Genomic DNA, 18,063 nt, shown 5'->3' on the forward strand with positions numbered 1-18,063 from the left:
TCTTTTTAAATTCAGTTGGGTACCTATTTTCATTTTAAATGTTATTTTATTGATTATTTTTTTAAAAAAATATGAATATTAACTCAAAATTTTCTCCATATATACTTAAATATAATATATTTATAAATATATGTAATAAAATAATATTATTTTTCTTTGTTAAACATTATAATATTATAGATATACATTAATAAAATTATAACTCAACAAATAAATCATATATATAGATAAAATATATTTTAATATATTGATATATATAATAAACAAATATTTGTCAATGGAGCCTAAGTACCGCTTGATACGGAGGATGAGATTAATAATTGAAAGATAATACAAGGGATAAGAAAGTTTAGTACATGGACATTTAGTACGACTCTTTAAACTTCATTTCTGTTTGGTTCTATTTATTTTTTCATGATAAATACTAGTACAATATTTAATTTTCCAACTTTACCCCTATCACTATAAATATCAGGCTTCTTCTTTTTTACGAAAGCACAGATATATCCAACTGCTCTCTCACTCAACGCTGCTTGTTGGCATTTGTTAGATTGCACATCTGCTGTAGAACTGAAGTAGATCCGTGAAAGGAAGTTAATGTGATGGGTTACAAATAAATCTTACACATTTTTTTTAAAGTTTCCGATATGTTCTACATGTGAAGAAGAACGAAAGTGTTTTAACTATTCATTTCTGTTCATTAATTTTGACGCCTTTGTGTTTTGGAGAAGAAAAATGTGCAGGTTTGTGGAACGTTGAATAGAAGAAAACAAATATGTGAGAAATGGGAAACCGCGTTTAAAGTAGGGCGAAAGGTAATTTTGGAAAAGAAACAAGATGTCTCTTCTACTGTGGAAATTTGGACTCAGAATACCTTCTTCAGTTTGCGATTTATTTCCTGCGTTTTCACGTTTGAACAGTGTACAATTCCCGGGCCCGTGGTAAGTAGCGGTGGTCTTAAAAACGAACCAAACACTTGACTAAAAATATAATCTTACGCTAATCCCAATTACCAAACGTGGCGTAGAAGTATTAGTCAGATGATCAAATTATTCTTAATAACAATCTTATTTTTCCGAGATTTGATATTGATCTGTTAAGAAATTGGATAAAAATTTAATATGAAAATTGTAAATCATTATAAAAAAATCTCTTGAAAATACGGTTGAACGTAGCGACCATGCACTGACATGGGGGAAGATGAATTCTTANTTGGCAGAATGGTGTCATTTGACAGCATTACAAAAGAATTACAAACAATTAAGGAGTATTAACAAACGTACTCCTTTGTGTTGTAAGAAAAATGATCTTCCAACAATTATTGGAAGTAAACCACAAAAGCATAAAAGGAAAAGTTTCAGGACTCATCCTTATGCTAGAAGTGGAAGAAGTTCTTGGAAACTAAGAACAGTTTGGTCTTGACAGAAAGTCAGATCTTATAAATCTGGACAAAGAAGCGGATCATCTAGAAGTAGGACATCCTCTCAAGCATCGAGTATATCTCGAAGCACAGGAAGAACACCTACAAAGAAAACTTTCAGAAGGGCGCATACACGGACCAATGAAAGGTTTAAGGATTGTAATTGCTGGACATGTGGAGCAAAAGGTCATATTTCGACCAACTGTCCAGAAAATGAAAAAAGGGGTATTAAACGCTTCGATCCAACTCCGGATATTGAAGAATCAGTCTATTACCAAGATCTTATTTAGGTATACCGATTTGATGACATTGCCTCAGATGAAAGTATATATGAAGAAGAAGAAGTCCTAAGTCAGGAAGAATCCGATGGAACTGAATCGGAATCTGACTGAAAACGAGATGTTTCGACACGAAACACATGAGGATTTGTCTGGGTTCTTTAGCCAGACAAAAATATCTCATAACATGGTCCAAAGGATCATGAAAGAAAATCTTAGTCTACAGAGATATCAAAGATTCTCTGCAGGACAGGTAGAAAAGTTCTTAGGAAATCTTGGCCTAAGAAACAGAAAGCATCATCTAATCTATAAAGTCTCTAGAAGGGAAATGGCAATCCCAATGGAACTTACTGGAAATAGAATGGAGATGCAATTAATTCCTTCTGAAGAAATTAAGGAGGAATTACAAAAACTCAAGATAGAAGTAGCGAAGACCATGTCTTGGATTCATATTGGAGCAATCCAAATTATGATAAAAGCTACTTTCAAAGAAGGTATAGATTCACCCATTGATATTGCTATATGTGATAAAAGAATGGGGAACCTTCAAGATTCAGTACTGGAAACTATCTCAGGAAATCTCTGTGCGGGCAAAATTGTAGGAGTTATCTATCCAAGGATAGCCTACAACCTGACAGATCGAGATTTCAGTCGAGCCTTGACATTACATCAAAATTTCAAGGAAAAAAGGCTGATGAAGGAAGGTAATAGACCATATTCTATTACTTATCAGATTTCATATGCTCTATCTAATACACATCATTCAGAATTGTTTATTAGAAATGAGTTCATTGAAATACCTGAGATATTTGGAAAAGTTGCTCAGGCAATTTATCCAGAAAGAATTGAATTTCCTGTAATACAGGAAACAGATATCCAAATACAAGACAAACCGATTCTACAAAAAAATCAGAGTCTTAGATTGGAATCAAGAAGACTATCTTTTCAAAGAGATAGAATTACAAGCTATAGATGGGGAAAAACCCCTGTCCAAGAAACTCAACATGAGCTAAATTTTTTTTCAACAATAGGAAAGCTTAGATGCCCAGAAGAGTGGAAGGAAGTCGAAATAATATTTGATATTACGAAACAAAGGAATCAATTTCCTTGTAATACCATCTACTATTTAGAACAACCTATGATAGGAACTTACCAAGTNTTCGTCTTCCTCCTCTGTCCGTCTCTGAGGGACTGGGCGAGAAGGTGCTCTGCCTGACGGGACGTGCATTGGAGCAGCGGAGGCAGTGGTCACAGGTTGAAGAAGGTGTTCCTCCAACTCAGAACTTTCTAATTCTTCTAGTTCCGCTTCCAGTTCATCCTACATTAGCCAAATATGTTTCATTGACACATGAGAAAATCGCAACACGAGAAACTAAGTTTTGGTAGTGAGAAATCGGCCAAAAACCTCATCAAAATCAGCTGCTGCACCAACAGGTGTGGCCAGGGCTTCCTGTATTAGCTTCATGTTCTCCGTCTGCTCGTTTATCTGGTCCATTGTTTTGTCCACATCGTCAATATTCCTGTGTATAAACAAAATATTCTATTTAACAATCGATAGCAAGAAACAATGGGGATCGAAAACTAATTAAATCAAGTGCTTGTGATAATTTCAAAATATTCAGGACAGTTGATTTGGTCTGTTTACTTACGTTGCTTTCTGCATTGCTTTCATTGCAGATGCTCCACTTCTCAAGGCATCTACAGTATCGGTAGTAGCTTTTGCACCTTCTAACAGTATCATCTACAAATCATTTAAAAAGGCCCAAAGCAAGTAATGTAAGAAGAAATTCGTCAGATAATAATTGAATATTATTCAAAACATTCAATAAAACATCAAATACACCTGGTCGTGGATTCGTAGCTGGAAATTTGCAAGTTGTCCCATCTGTTCTTCATAGAGTTTCTTCCTCTTCAAACACTGTATAGCCGCTGTATTAATATGTTTTGCGAACATAGGTCAGTTGAAGATTCCGAATTAAAATTTACACCAACTTAATAAGGAGAATCAGTAATAACAATAAGGCCGATTCTATTCAAAAGTCTAACACTAGAACCAGCTACATCCGTAAATAATGAACTATAATCACTTCCCTATTCCGTTATTTATCAACAGTGAACCAGTGAGATTCACGCAAGTAGAAATATGGGAACTCGAATGAGAAACTATAAAAAGATACGACCATGTGTAAGATAAAGCATTAATTTGCTGCTACATAAAAAACTAGAAATCAGATGAAGAAACCAAGGGATCTACTTGAATATGATTACAGGAGTAAGGATAAACCCGTAAGCATACACGTCTGTACACTGCTATCACAACATCTTTGATAAAGAACTTTGGATCATTAATTGAATTCTAACTACAAAGTAGAAACGGAACAATTTTGAAACGAATTTTCAGGGGTTAAATGAGGAGAGAGATGCCAAACAATAAAAATGATCATACCTCTCTTGTTCTTAGCTTTTGTATAGTTTCTGGCCTTCTCAACTTCTGCAGAAGCCTTTTTTTGAAGCACACTTTCCTTCTTCTCAAGCATGTCGAGAGTCTATTCAAAGGAAAGGATAATTTTTTCAATATAGAAACAGGTAGATAACAACTAATACACATCAATCATCAAACCTATAAAAAATCTAGTTAGAATACAAAGGTGTCGCATTTATCTTCACATCATATTTAGTTCTCAATCAGAAACAGTACCATACTCTTATTCAATTTAAGCACATAAAGTAGTGAGATACACAAACATGAACCACTCCACAGTGCTGGTGTTTACCCTTCAAACCCCCAGGAACATTAAGCTGAAGAGACACATTAGGCAATAATAACATACCGCTGTTACCTTCCTTACTCTCAAAATTAACTAAGTTTTTGGCCACTATGGTATTTCCCCTCCAGCATGCACTAAAAGTTTTTAACTTTTGGTATGGACTTCAGATAACTGAATTTCAGAAACTGTAGGCATAATTCCCAAGCCAAAGAGGCAATTTCAACCAATAAAAGAACATAATTCTATAGTTCTAAAAAGATTGTGGGAATGACGAAAAAGTTCCTTTCATAAAAAAGATGCATAACCCATCAACCAAAATACAGAACCGTGAGTTCTAAAGCGAGTTTACAAGAATCACATGGGGACGTTTATCAATCCACAATGCAGAAGAAACGATTTTAAACTTACTAGGCAAGCAAAAATATGAATTATATCATCTGCAGGCCTCCTTTCCTCTGAAAAAAATACTCGCATAACATCAATTAGACTAAAAGTTCAACGAAGACACAGATCATCCGAAAAATTCATCGTCTTATTGTGTCCAAGAAAATCTCACGTTTCATCACGTAAATATTTAATCTTTCATCTCAGTAATTATCATCAAAGACACACAAATCCACAAAATAACCACCTAACAACACCAGACTTCGCACCAAGCAAAGAAATATACCTCGTACAACTTATCGAGAGTGGCCAGAGCATTAGTCTCTTGCTTAGGCTTGCCCAAAATCCGGGAGAACATCTTCGATTTAATCTGATCAAACAATTTCGCGCCGATCACAATTCCTTCCCTTCAAATGATCCTATCAAAACCGCAAGACAAGAACCAACCGTCAGGGAAAAAAAGGCATCGAAATCCAGTTCCAGATTCAAGCAATCATTAAAAATCCTCAAACAAATATGGGCAAAAATCAAAATTTTATTATCAACTAAAACAAAACTTCAAAACAGTACCTCAGGATCAGCGGTTCATAAGATCGATCGAGTCCAAATTAGGGACGCGAGGAGGAAGAAACGAAGCGTATTTCGAATTTTCGGTTTACGGGTTTGCTTAAACGCGTTGATGATTCGGGAAATGTTGATTTTTACTATTCGACAAAATGGGAAAGTCGGGAGCTTTCTGGGTGGAATCGCAGCCTACACGGTAAAGCATTTGAATCAAACATGGACTCGGGTGGCCGGGCCGGGCTCGGGGATGACAACTAATCTCAGCCGTTGGATTATGACTAGTATGGCACCACTTTTAATTTTAAGTTCATGCTCATGTAACTCAATATGATTTTAGTTTGATAATATAATTGTTAATATTACTGTTACAAAATCAAAAACTTATCGTATTAATGTTGCTTGGAGTTCGGTTCTATTCCAGGAGTTCCACCATGCGAACACAGCTATCCCTACTAGCAATGTTGGGAAACATAGGGTGCGTGTGCATAATTGGTTATCTCCGACTATAGGATCATTAAAAATGAATACTAATGCATATGTCAACCATGATTTGAACAGTTTCAGCATTGAGGGTGTACTGAGGGTGTACTGAGGGATAACCAAGGTTACCTTCTCATGGCTTTCGGCCAGAGCCACTTTCAGTAGTAGTTAATGTCAAATTGCTAGCTATCTTTGAAGGTGTAAAGCTACTATATGAGAAGAACTTTCTTAATGTATTGATTGAATCAGATTTCTTACTAGCAGTATAAGCAGTCACAGCTACTCAGGATGATCTTGGCTATGTTGGTGTATGTGCTACTGAAGTTGAAAAGCATATAAGAAAACCAGTAATTTCAGATATTGCATTGACGTGGAGAGAGATGAATACTCCATCATTGTTCTTATTTGTTTGATTCCGACGACAAAAAGTTTATGTCCTTGATTTATTCATTTTGGGTAATTTTCGTGGTTCTTTTAATTATGCTTTAATTTAAAAATAGTGTAACAAATATGATTTACAATGGCCGCCTAGTAGAGTAGTAGTACTTAGTTCACTGTACTATGAAGTACTCGATTGTTAACATATTCAAGCACGATAAAAGATTAAAAACATGGAACCATTGGTTCCGACCAAGTCAGAAATCCCAATGGCCTTTACACTATACAGTCAATGGTAGATACTAGATCACTTGTCTTGAAAATACTATCGATCCAATCAAGAAAACCGACTCACTTAGAGTGTCATTTCAGATAATGGATAGTTTTTTTTTTCCTATTAAGTTTTTAAAGTTCGTGTGATTTTTATAAAATTAATTCATAATACAAAAATTTAAAACTAGTCTATGAAAGTAATTTAACAAAATCACAGTCTTAATTTGTTAATTGAAATTCGAGTTCATCCGATAAGAATATATTTTTCTTCTTTTGGAAATATCGGAGTTAGGATTTAAACCCAACACCTCTCTAAAATTGAGACAGACCATGCCATCAAGCCAAACCACTTTCCGCAAATTTTGAGTTTGTTATAACTCCATAAAACCAACGAAGAAATTATCGATTTTATTCAATTGGCTAGCATCCACACGTGTGAATGATACTTATTAACTTGCTAAATTAATATTTTCCAGAATCACAACAGGACATTCATACTCATGACACTAAAAATAAACTCGAGATGAAATTTCTTGATATGAAATTTATATATCGATACAGTCAGTTGTCAAACGGACAAACTCATGGTAGAGCGAGTTGACCCACCAAAAACTTCTCTTTGTTTGAAAGAAGGGGCGCTTCCAACCCAATCCAAAGTGAGTTGCGGGTTAGGCAAGACGGTCCGTGGATCGACCCACAAAAAATAAATAAATAAATAATCATTATAATTAACTAAAAATTTCATTTCATTTTATAAATAAATATCTATAAAAAAATATCAATAAAATTTCTAATCATTGATTTGACAAGTCTACATTTTATACAAAATAATTAATATAAAAAAATTCACTACTTTCATTAAAATAAATAAATATATCAACACAAATCCATAGTATAAAAAAAAACATTATTTTCTTTTAATATAAAAAAAACATTATTTTCTTTTTAAGCCTGCGGGCCAACCAAACCCGCCTCGGGCTGTACCACCTTTAAATAGGTTGGAAAAATTTCCCAACCCACTTAAATTGTGAGACGGGGGGGCTGGGTTGACTCGATGGGTCCACCCCCAAAGAAACAGGTTCTATCCCCCTTGGATTTGCAGTTGTGAACAACATTCTATGATGGGAAGATTTTTTCAAGATTTGAAACATCCAGGGCTAGGTGAAGTTCTTACCATACGGCATATCCAAAAATGCCGAGGTAACACAGCCATTTTAGAGTCGCGGGCTGCTACATTTTCGGGTCACCCCAATGCCAATTAGTTTATCAAATGATCGAAACGTTTTCAGAGGGTTCGACAGTTTTCACAGGGTGCGACTGCGTGGATTAATCATTATTAGCTGGATGAACTATCCGATCTTATGCACAAGCACTTATCCCATTCCGGTTGATTTTGTGCTTGTTGCATGTCGACGATCGATTAATCAAACTGTAATCACTGGGTTTGTTCAGTGTTCGAAATTGACAACATTATATGCGCAAATGAATGAAATACCATGGCACAAACGCATTGCAAACGCAAATGGACACTAGCAAATTTCAGCAACAAGAGGTTCACAACATCTATATGAATAAATTTTGTTGAGAAGAAGAATCACCACCACTCAGTGGGGAATAATAGTGCATTTAAACAAAGTACAAAGTAAATAGAAATGACACACCAATTGGAATCCCAGAGCTTAACATTATGGCATGAGAAAAAAACAATTAATTCAGTTCCAAAATCTTGTTCAACCACAGCAACTACACAACCATGGCCTCTGTTTTACTTCTCTGATGAGTTTGGACCTCTCTTCTTTCCAAAGCCAACAACTGCAAACAGTTAAAAAGAAAAACAAACAAACTCACTTTTTGTCACTATACCATCGATAAAGCATCGTATTTTATCCACGAAAAACAATCTATAACTGAAAGAAAATGCATTTCCTTCTATTATCTAGTCATCCTAAGACATGAATTTGGTCATAGTCTTCTCTGGTAATCAATCAATTTTTTTGAAAAGAACATATTTCATCTTTCCCCTAATCAAGAACATTTCCCACAAATAACAAAGATTGATTACTGAAAAACATCTCCCACAAATAACAAATTAAAGATCAATTTTTGTATACTAAAATCATATTCTGGTAAACAAGTTTCATTATTTGGGCCCAAAAATCCCAACTTGGGAAAATTTTCCAGAAAACTTAAAATATTGATATCGCGAGGATTAAAATTGACTATCGGATTAGAAGTAAGAAAACTATAATTAATCATCACTGATAGTGTAGTGAAAAAGACACAGGCTTACCCTAAGCATAAACAGCCTCAACAAAATATTTTCTAGCAAGCGAAACTAAAGAACATGGAATCAAAGAAAAAAAGATGGTAATTTTTGTTTTGATTGGTTTTTACAGCAAGCTAAACTAGGTAGTACAGAAACAAATCTAAAAGAAAAATTCAAAAAAAGAGGGAAAATTAGGTTACCAGCAGTGACGAAGCGGCGGTTGTATTGCATGCGCTTGTGAGCACGGCCGCGGGGCTTCTTCTTCTTGTCCTGCTTCGCCACCTTCGGCGTCTGTCCTCTCACCTTTCCCGCACGCGCCAGTGATCCGTGTACCTTACCTGCAATTTTTCACAAATAAACAACAATCAATCGAAAGATTATCTAGACAAATAGATAATCGAAAGGTACAACAGATGATCGAGAACATACCCATGTTGATATTCTCTGAAACGCCGAGATGCCTCTGGGATTCTTTCCGACGCCGAAAATGGTGCTTAAACGGAAGATGCTAGGGTTAGGGTTTTGAGTGTATCAGGATTCTAAATGGGTTGGAGACTGGGGATGTTTAAACATGGGCCAGTAAAATGAACTTTTTAAAGAATTGCAATCATAGCCCAGTGGGCCAAAACCTTTGAAAGAACCTGGTGTATTCATAATATGATCAACATCACATTCGACTTGCTATAATTTCTCCATACATTGATATTTGCTCATTGTTGTTCTTTACATCTTTATAAACTTGTTCCGAGAACAATGATGAAACTTCATTATCTAGTTTAACTGAAAATTTATCTTAACACTCCACGCGGAAAAAATTGTGTAATCCAGCACAAGTCGGTATAAGTTCAGCTTGTGTTCTATTTGGAAATGGAGGAGCTATTTTAAATATTTTAAACCATGATTTCAATATACCAAATATCTTTTCCATGATGTTCCTCACGTAAGCATGACATAGATCGAACAACTCTTTTGCCTTTCTAGGTTAATGATCTTTGTCAGTGTATTCTTCTCATAGAGATTATAACGCACACCTCGAAATAGAATCAATAATTGATGTCGATTCGAATATCCAACATCCATTAAAAAATAACCATCTAACCATATTTTTGGAATCAAGTGACTAATAACAATAACAATAATCTTGGAAATTACCATAAATAAGTAAATAACATGTAAAACCAAGTATATATGTATGTGTACGCATATATCTTGTGACATTTAAACTAACCCATTATTTCTTGATAAACATTCGTCAAAATATTTGAATCAGGACAGATTCTTCCCACCGGCTGTGAACATATATGAATTTTAAATTGAAGTTAAAAAAATTATTTTGTGACGATTACGGTAGTTATTAATATCATGCCGATGAACTATTGCTAGAATATGAGTGTCATCAATAGTTCTAAGGCAATCATACAACAACATAACAACGACAAAAATAATAATAGTAATAATTGTAATAAAAATAATATAAATTTCCATTATTGTGTTTAAAATAATGAAAAATCATGTACTCTTCCTTATTTATTTTTTTTTTATTATAGATTCACGTTTGACCATCATATTTACTACAGTGTTATTTAATCTTTCAACATCTTGTTGATGTTTTGGCTAGTATTATATTGTGATCGTAAAATGTTTTACGAATCAAAAAGTCGAGTATTTTGAACAACAATGAGTAAACACATGACAAATATTTCTTTGATACAAATATATCTTGTATTTTGTAAAGATGTTTTTTGTCTAAGGATGTTGCAGACTTTTAGTAATACATCTATGTATATTCTATAAATTTCTTGAAAGTGTGTTGAATCCTCTTTTAATAAAATATACTTTATGAATATAATTGTATTTAATGTTTTTATAACTGAACCTGTGATCGAACCGACCTATTTTAAAAAATAATTCAATCGGTCGGACCGAAAAACAATTATAACATATAAAATAATAATATATTTTAAATTCAAAATTTTTTAAATATGTAAAAAAAAATGATAATAATACGACATATTTATCAAAGTTTAAAACCTAAAAAATATACATATAAACAAATATAATTATATCTATATTTTTTTTGACAAAAACTAAATCAAAATAAGCTCTAATACTACTAATAATTTTTTTTAATAAATTTTAAAATTCAAATAATCATATATATAATTTAAAATTTAAAATATAAAAACAAATTTTTTAAATATTTTTTTGACAAAAACTAAATCAAAATAAGCTCTAATACTAATAATAATTTTTTTAATAAATTTTAAAATTCAAATAATCATATATATAATTTAAAATTAAAATATAAAAACAAATTTTTTAAGAATTATAAGAAAATAATCAAATTCCAAACAAAAAAAATTAATAAAATTTAAAAGTGGTGTCATACTGATTCTTAACGGTTCACCGATTCATGACACCAGTTTTGACCAATTTGATCGTAAAACGTTTATTAGATTTGGTCGGACCGGTTATATATATATTTTTTAGTGTGAATCTTTTTGATGTGATCTCGTTGAATGATTAGTTGTGAATCAGAATACAGAATAACACGGGAAGCTCCAACCTCCCGGGCAGCTTGGATACCGACAAGAACATCTTCATACTCGGTCTCATTATTGGTTACCCGGGAATCAATCCTTAGAGCAATTTAATCTTTTCTCTCGGGAGGATATTATCACGACACCTACTCCACACCCAGCAAGGCTAGATGCCCCATCCACAAACACCCTCCATACTTCCTCTTCATCGGGCTGCACCATCTCGGATAGAAAGTCTGATAAGGCTTGTGCTTTGATGGCAACCCGGGGTTCGTATTCAATATCACACTCCCCTAATTCCACTGCCCATTTGATTATCCGCCCGGCTACCTCTGAGTGAGTCATAATTCTCTCCAAAGGGCTATTAGTGAGCACTATGATCTGATGTGATAGGAAGTACGGTCGCAGCTTCCTGGCAGTCATAACCAAAGCCAGAGCAATCTTCTCTACTTCGCTGTACCGGAGCTTGGGGCCTCTCAGAGCATGACTAACATAATACACAGGCTTTTGGTCAAAGTTTTCTTCTTTTATCAGTACTGAACTGACAGCATACTCAGTAGCAGAGAGATAAACAAACAATTTTTCCCTGGGCCCGGGCTTTACCAATACAGGGAGCTCTGCAAGATGAATTTTCAAGTCCTGGAATGCTTGTTCACATTTCTCATCCCACCCGAATTGTTGGGCTTTCCTTAAGACTTGAAAAAAAGGATAACTTCTGTGTGCTGACCAGACCGGGATATAAATCGTGACAAGGAAGCAATTCTCCCAGTCAGCTTCTGTACTTCTTTGACAGATCGGGGAGACGACATGCATAATACAGCCTTAACTTTCTCTTGATTCACCTCGATTCCCAGGTCTGTCACGATGAAACCCAAGAATTTGCCACTCTTTACGCCAAAGATGCATTTGGTATTTGGCAGGGTTGAGCTTGATTTCATAGTACACCAGAGTGGCAAAAGTCTCTTCTAAGCCAGTAATGAAATCTGCAATCTCTTTAGACTTTCTCAGGATATCATCTACATACACCTCCACGTTCCGGCCCAGTTGTTTCTTAAAGACTCTGTTCATGAGACGCTGGTAAGTAGCCCCTGCATTCTTCAACCCGAAAGACATTACAATATAACAAAATGTACCTCCCGAGATGATGAAGCTAGCTTTATCTCGATCATTCTTAGCCAGGGGGATTTGATGATACCCCTGGTAAGCGTCCATGAAGCTCAACAATTCGAAACCCGAAGTGGTATCCACCAGTTGATCAATCATGGGCAGGGGATAGTGATCCTTGGGACAAGCTTTGTTTAGATCACAGAAATCCACGCACATCCTCCACTTTCCAGTGAATTTAGGCACCAAAACTACATTCGAGAGCCATGTAGGTAATTGGATTTTCCGAATGTGTCCAGCCTTCAACAGATCTCTTACCTGTTCGTCAATAACTTTGTCTTTTTTCGGACCAAAGTGTCTTTTCTTTTGTTTCACCGGGTGAGATCCCGGGAGAATATTCAGCTGATGCTTTGATATCAGGGGTGAAATCCCTGTCAACTTCTGCTGGTACCAGGCAAAAATATGAATATTAGCTTTTAAACAGTTAAGTAAACTGACCCGGGTGGATACATTGAGATCCCGAGCCACCCGGATCTGCTGGCCTGGTCCAATCTCCACAACTTCCTGCTCCTCCTCTGCCACGAAATGCACCTCTCCCTTCTCAACTACTCTTCCACCTACTTCATCAGTTCGGGCCTTCTTCCCTTCCTTCTTAGTTTTGCTCTGGTCTACCCGGATAGCTTCTACATAACACTTCCGGGAGGAAGGTTGGTCTCCCCGGACTTCACCCACTTGGCTGCCCACCGAGAACTTGATCTTCTGGTGATAGGTAGATGCCACGGCCCTTAACTCATTCATAGCCGGCCTCCCCAGAATAATATTATATGATGATGGGGAGTCCACCACGGTGAAAGTGGTCATCACCGTCTTCCTGAGCTCTCGGGAACCCAAAGTTAATGGCAGCACAATCTCCCCTTCTGGGTAAACCACATGGCCAACAAAGCCAAAAAGTGCAGTCTCTATAGCTTCCAAATGATTACCCTGTAAATCCATCTGTACAAAGGCATCTTTAAAGATAACATTAATGGAGCTGCCCGAGTCCACGAAGACTCTTAAAATATCATAATTGGCTATCCGAGCTTGGATAACCAGGGCGTCATTATGGGATAGATTTACCCTCTTCAAATCTTCTGGGCCAAAATTAATCACCGCCTCATTCCTCTTTGCCCCTTCTACCTCCATACAGTCTCGCCGACTCCTCGACTTCCTAGCCCGATTGGAATCTCCATCAGTTGAGCCTCCTGATATCATCTTGATCAATCCCATGACAGGGGGTGAAGTCTTCTTCCTCTCGGGCTCTTGTTCCCTCCTCCTACCCGGATCACTTCTTGAATTACTCCTCACATTTCCTCCCCGGGCACTGGACCCTGGCTGTTGAGATGTCCAAGGCAATCTCGGCCTTTTATTGGCTTGACTTGGTTCCGGGGCTGAAGGTAAAGCATAGTTTTCTTTCAACGTTTTGCAGTCCTCAGTGTTGTGATAACACACCTTGTGGAGAGTGCAAAATCCTCTCTTCTCAAGCCGGGGTAATTGATGGTCCGAGGCCAGATCCCTACTGCACTCCTGGACCTCTCTGTCTCGGGCAATTATTAGAGGCACATGGTGATAGAAGTGCCCTGGATTACTCCTTTTCTGTCCTTTCTCCTCGGGCTTAGACACCCGGTCTCCTCTTTCCTTTCTTACGACATCCCTTTTTTGCTTCTGGGCTTCCTCCATATTGATGTATTTTTCTGCCCGGGATAATAAGTCCTCGAAGTCCCCGGGCATTTTTTTGGTCAACGACTTGAAAACTTCACCCTCTCTTAAACCTTGGATGAATGCCGTAGTTTTTGTTTCAGTGGTGCATGTAGGTACATCCAAAGCCACTCTATTAAATCTTTTGATGTAAGCCCTCAAACTCTCGTCCGGGCTCTGCTTAACTTCAAAAAGACTAAAAGCAGTCTTCTTGTATTTCTTGCTACTACTGAAGTGGTGTAAGAACACTTCTGGAAGTCTTTAAATGAATTAATGCTCTAAGGGGCCAGTCCTTCAAACCACCTCTGAGCTGAGTCCACCAAAGTAGTGATGAACACCTTACACTTGATTCGATCTGTGTAGCAGTGTAACATGGCCATGTTTTCAAACCTGGCCAGGTTCTCTTCGGGATCCGCGTTGCCATCGTAATCTTTTACTTTGGCGGATTTGAAGTTCCAGGGAAGAGGTTCCCAGACAATGATATCAGCAAACGAGCAACCCTTAACAATTGCCCGAGAAATACTACGGCTCTCCAACTGCCCTTCCAGAACCTTCATTTTCTGCCTTAGTTCCAGCAACTCGTCGGCCACGGTAGGTGATTTGGACCCCGCACTAGACTCACCATCCTCCTCTCTTATTTCATCATCTTTCCTTCTTCCTTGATCTTGCTCCTGCTCATGCTCTTCTCTTGGAGGGGTGGCCTGGCGTGAATGATCTATCCAGGCCATAGCCTTATTAAATGTTTCGAAGATCATTCTAGCCAATTCCTCCGGCGTCATGGTAATAATATTCGGTCCTGTGGGAGGAACACCACCACTTTGTCCCGAAGTACGCGCATTATCCCCATGAGCCCGGGAATTATCTTGGTTAGTTCTTCTTGTATGAGTCATATCAACGTCTCAGTTTCAATTTCCCACAGACGGCGCCAATGATGTGATCTCGTTGAATGATTAGTTATGAATCAGAATACATAATAACATGGGAAGCTCCAACCTCCCGGGCAACTTGGATACCGGCAAGAACAGCTTCATACTCGGCCTCATTATTGGTTACCCGGGAATCAATCCTTAGGGCCAATTTAATCTTTTCTCTCGGGGGGGGGGGGGGGGCGGGGGCGAGGATATTATCACGACACCTACTCCACACCCAGCAAGGCTAGATGCCCCATCCACAAACACCCTCCATACTTCCTCTTCATCGGGCTGCACCACACTCGAGTATAAGTGATACAGGCTGTCTAATCTGTCAGAACCACTTGGATTTGGAGTGTTCCAGAAATCATCAGAAAGTATGGACAGCCGACTTGCCATACTTAGCAGGTGGCACTGAAAACTAGGCAAGGTAATGATGGGATTTAATATTATAAATAGCAGATATATTTCTCATTTACAGATTTTGAAATCTTTAAACTCTTAAGCACTTACATATTTTCTCTCAAATATTGATTGTGTTCATCTAAAAACCTGCTGACTTTAGCATCGGAGTGGCTACGCTGGACATCCCTCCGGCGCCCATTCACGAGTTCTTTTCATTGTTTGCAGGTGCTATCGCAGCCATTAATTTCACTCATTTTCCTGAACACTAAAAATTATTGATTTGATCAGTTGGAGCTCCTTACCCGGCTCATCCATTTCAACGAGATCACATCACTTTTCACCGCTATTTTCCTTCTCCGTACAAGCTTTGTGTTTGTTTCTTCATTCTTAACAAGCAGGATGTTCAAAAAGTTACAGATCTTGATCGGGAATTCATGGCAAGACTATCTAAATTCTAGCTCGGGGAAGTGAGATTTTAAAGTCGCATAGTAGTAGCAATGGCCTGCGAGTTAATGCTTTCAGGTGATCATAGTTTACTTTTGTCAATCAAGAGAATTTGTGCTGCAACTGTGCAAATTTTTCATCAACCGCAATATATTATTATAAAATAACAAGACATCTCATTTTCCCAGAAAAAATTCAAAACCACCTCCAAAAACTATAAAGAGTATTATAGGATAACATACATTTGAAGAGAGCATAAAAATTAGAAGAATCATGTGCAGAAAAAGCCTGCAAACGGCATGATATTCAAAGTTCTAGGGAGCCAAAAACTAATTACCGAGCAATATCTATCCTCGCCTTATGCATCGGCATATGATATGTCTCATAAAATTGAGTCGTGAGATCGTATTACAAAATTTACTCATGAGATCGTCTCACAAAATCTTTGTGTATTTTAAAAATAGGGATGATATGGACCAATTGGTAACGAGATTCTCCATCAAATATATATTTTTTAAGAAAATATTATTCATCAATTTGATTTGAAGTAATATAGGTTGATGACTGATGAGATGCTCATGTTAAAATAATACTTTCACGTTATATCCAAAAGTCTAATTTCAATTTGGTCATGTAATCTACATGTTTAAATCAATTTTGAATACTCGAATCTAACGTGCCTAGCATGTATTCTACTGATAATAAGATGGAAATGTTCAGGCNTGAGGAATCAATTTCCCGATTATACAATCAAGAAAATTAGACTTGATAATGCTGGTGAATTTACTTCCCAGACTTTCAATGATTATTGTATGTCTATGGGAATCATTGTTGAGCATCCTGTTGCTCATGTACATACTCAAAATGGATTGGCTGAATCATTGATTAAACGTCTGCAAATGATTGCTAGACCAATGATTATGAAAACAAAGCTCCCTATTTCTATATGGGGACATGCAATTTTACATGCTGCTTCATTAATTCGCATCAGACCAAGTGCATATCATAAATACTCCCCATTGCAGCTTGCATTTGGTAAAGAACCAGACATTTCTCATCTGAGAATTTTTGGATGTATGGTGTATGTGCCTATTGCACCACCTCAACGAAAGAAAATGGGACCTCAAAGAAAGATTGGAATTTATATTGGTTATGATAGTCCATCGATCATTCGATATCTTGAACCACAGACAGGCGACGTGTTCACAGCACGTTTTGCTGATTGTCATTTTAATGAGGAAATCTTCCCAATGTTAGGGGGAGAACAGAAACATACCGAAAAAGAAATTACATGGTATGTATCATCATTGTTACATCTGGATCCAAGAACAAAACAATGTGAAAAAGATGTACAGCAAATTGTGCACTTGCAAAGAATAGCAAATCAAATACCAGATGCATTTGCAGACACAAAAGGGGTAACTAAATCATATATACATGCTGCAAATGCCCCTGCTCGAATTGAAATTCCGAAGAAACAAATTGAAGATAGTCATGATGTCATTAAACGCCTGAAGCGTGGAAGGCCAGTTGGTTCCAAGGATAAAAATCCTCGAAAAAGAAAATTCATAGAGAAACACAATGATCACAAAATAGAGAATGATGTTCCTGAAGAAACACATAATGATCACAAAATAGAGAATGATGTTCCTGAAGAAACACATGATGATGAAAATGTTTTGTCAGAACCACAAACTGACGAGAATCATGAAATCTCTATCAATTATATTAATACTGGAAAAATATGGAACCGAAAAGATATAGAAGAAATTGATGATATATTTTCTTATAATGTGGCAATCGACATCATAAATGATAATGAAGATCATGAACCAAAATCTTTTGGTGAATGTAAAAATCGGCAGGATTGGATAAAATGGAAAGATGCCATCCAGGTTGAATTGGATTCGCTAAATAAACGTAATGTTTTTGGACCTATAGTCCTTACACCTGAAGGTGTAAAACCTGTTGGATACAAATGGGTTTTTATTCGAAAGCGAAATGAGAAAAATGAAATAGTAAGATATAAAGCTCGACTTGTTGCACAAGGTTTTTCTCAAAGGCCTGGAATTGATTATGAAGAAACGTATTCTCCTGTGATGGATGCAATTACG

The 18,063-nt window shown here is 36.7% G+C and overlaps 2 protein-coding genes across 2 annotated transcripts; both read right to left on the bottom strand.

Annotated features, from left to right (window-relative positions):
- Positions 1-1,484: 1,484 nt before the first annotated feature.
- On the bottom strand, positions 1,485-5,620 carry LOC140963313 (vacuolar protein sorting-associated protein 32 homolog 2-like). The gene is made up of 8 exons (XM_073422600.1): positions 5,421-5,620; positions 5,137-5,269; positions 4,145-4,244; positions 3,542-3,627; positions 3,348-3,439; positions 3,104-3,218; positions 2,852-3,016; positions 1,485-1,586 (listed from the first exon to the last, which is right to left on the bottom strand). Exons 2-8 carry the CDS (start codon positions 5,206-5,208, stop codon positions 1,485-1,487), a joined length of 732 nt encoding a protein of 243 aa, XP_073278701.1. The 5' UTR covers positions 5,209-5,269; positions 5,421-5,620.
- A 2,440-nt stretch (positions 5,621-8,060) lies between these two features.
- On the bottom strand, positions 8,061-9,452 carry LOC140963149 (small ribosomal subunit protein eS30z/eS30y/eS30x). The gene is made up of 3 exons (XM_073422402.1): positions 9,241-9,452; positions 9,012-9,149; positions 8,061-8,357 (listed from the first exon to the last, which is right to left on the bottom strand). The coding sequence occupies exons 1-3, from the start codon at positions 9,242-9,244 to the stop codon at positions 8,311-8,313; spliced, it is 189 nt and encodes a 62-aa protein (XP_073278503.1). The 5' UTR covers positions 9,245-9,452; the 3' UTR covers positions 8,061-8,310.
- Between the last annotated feature and the right edge of the window lie 8,611 nt (positions 9,453-18,063).

Source organism: Primulina huaijiensis, chromosome 17 (assembly GCF_012295235.1).
Source record: "Primulina huaijiensis isolate GDHJ02 chromosome 17, ASM1229523v2, whole genome shotgun sequence".
In the NCBI taxonomy this organism is placed as follows: Eukaryota; Viridiplantae; Streptophyta; class Magnoliopsida; order Lamiales; family Gesneriaceae; genus Primulina; species Primulina huaijiensis.

Bases quoted from the DNA above. Each gene is read 5' to 3' on its own strand.
- LOC140963149 (XM_073422402.1), bottom strand. The intron at 8,358-9,011 runs GTAACCTAATTT...AACTGTTTGCAG, and splicing joins CCGCCGCTTCGTCACTGCTG to TTGTTGGCTTTGGAAAGAAG.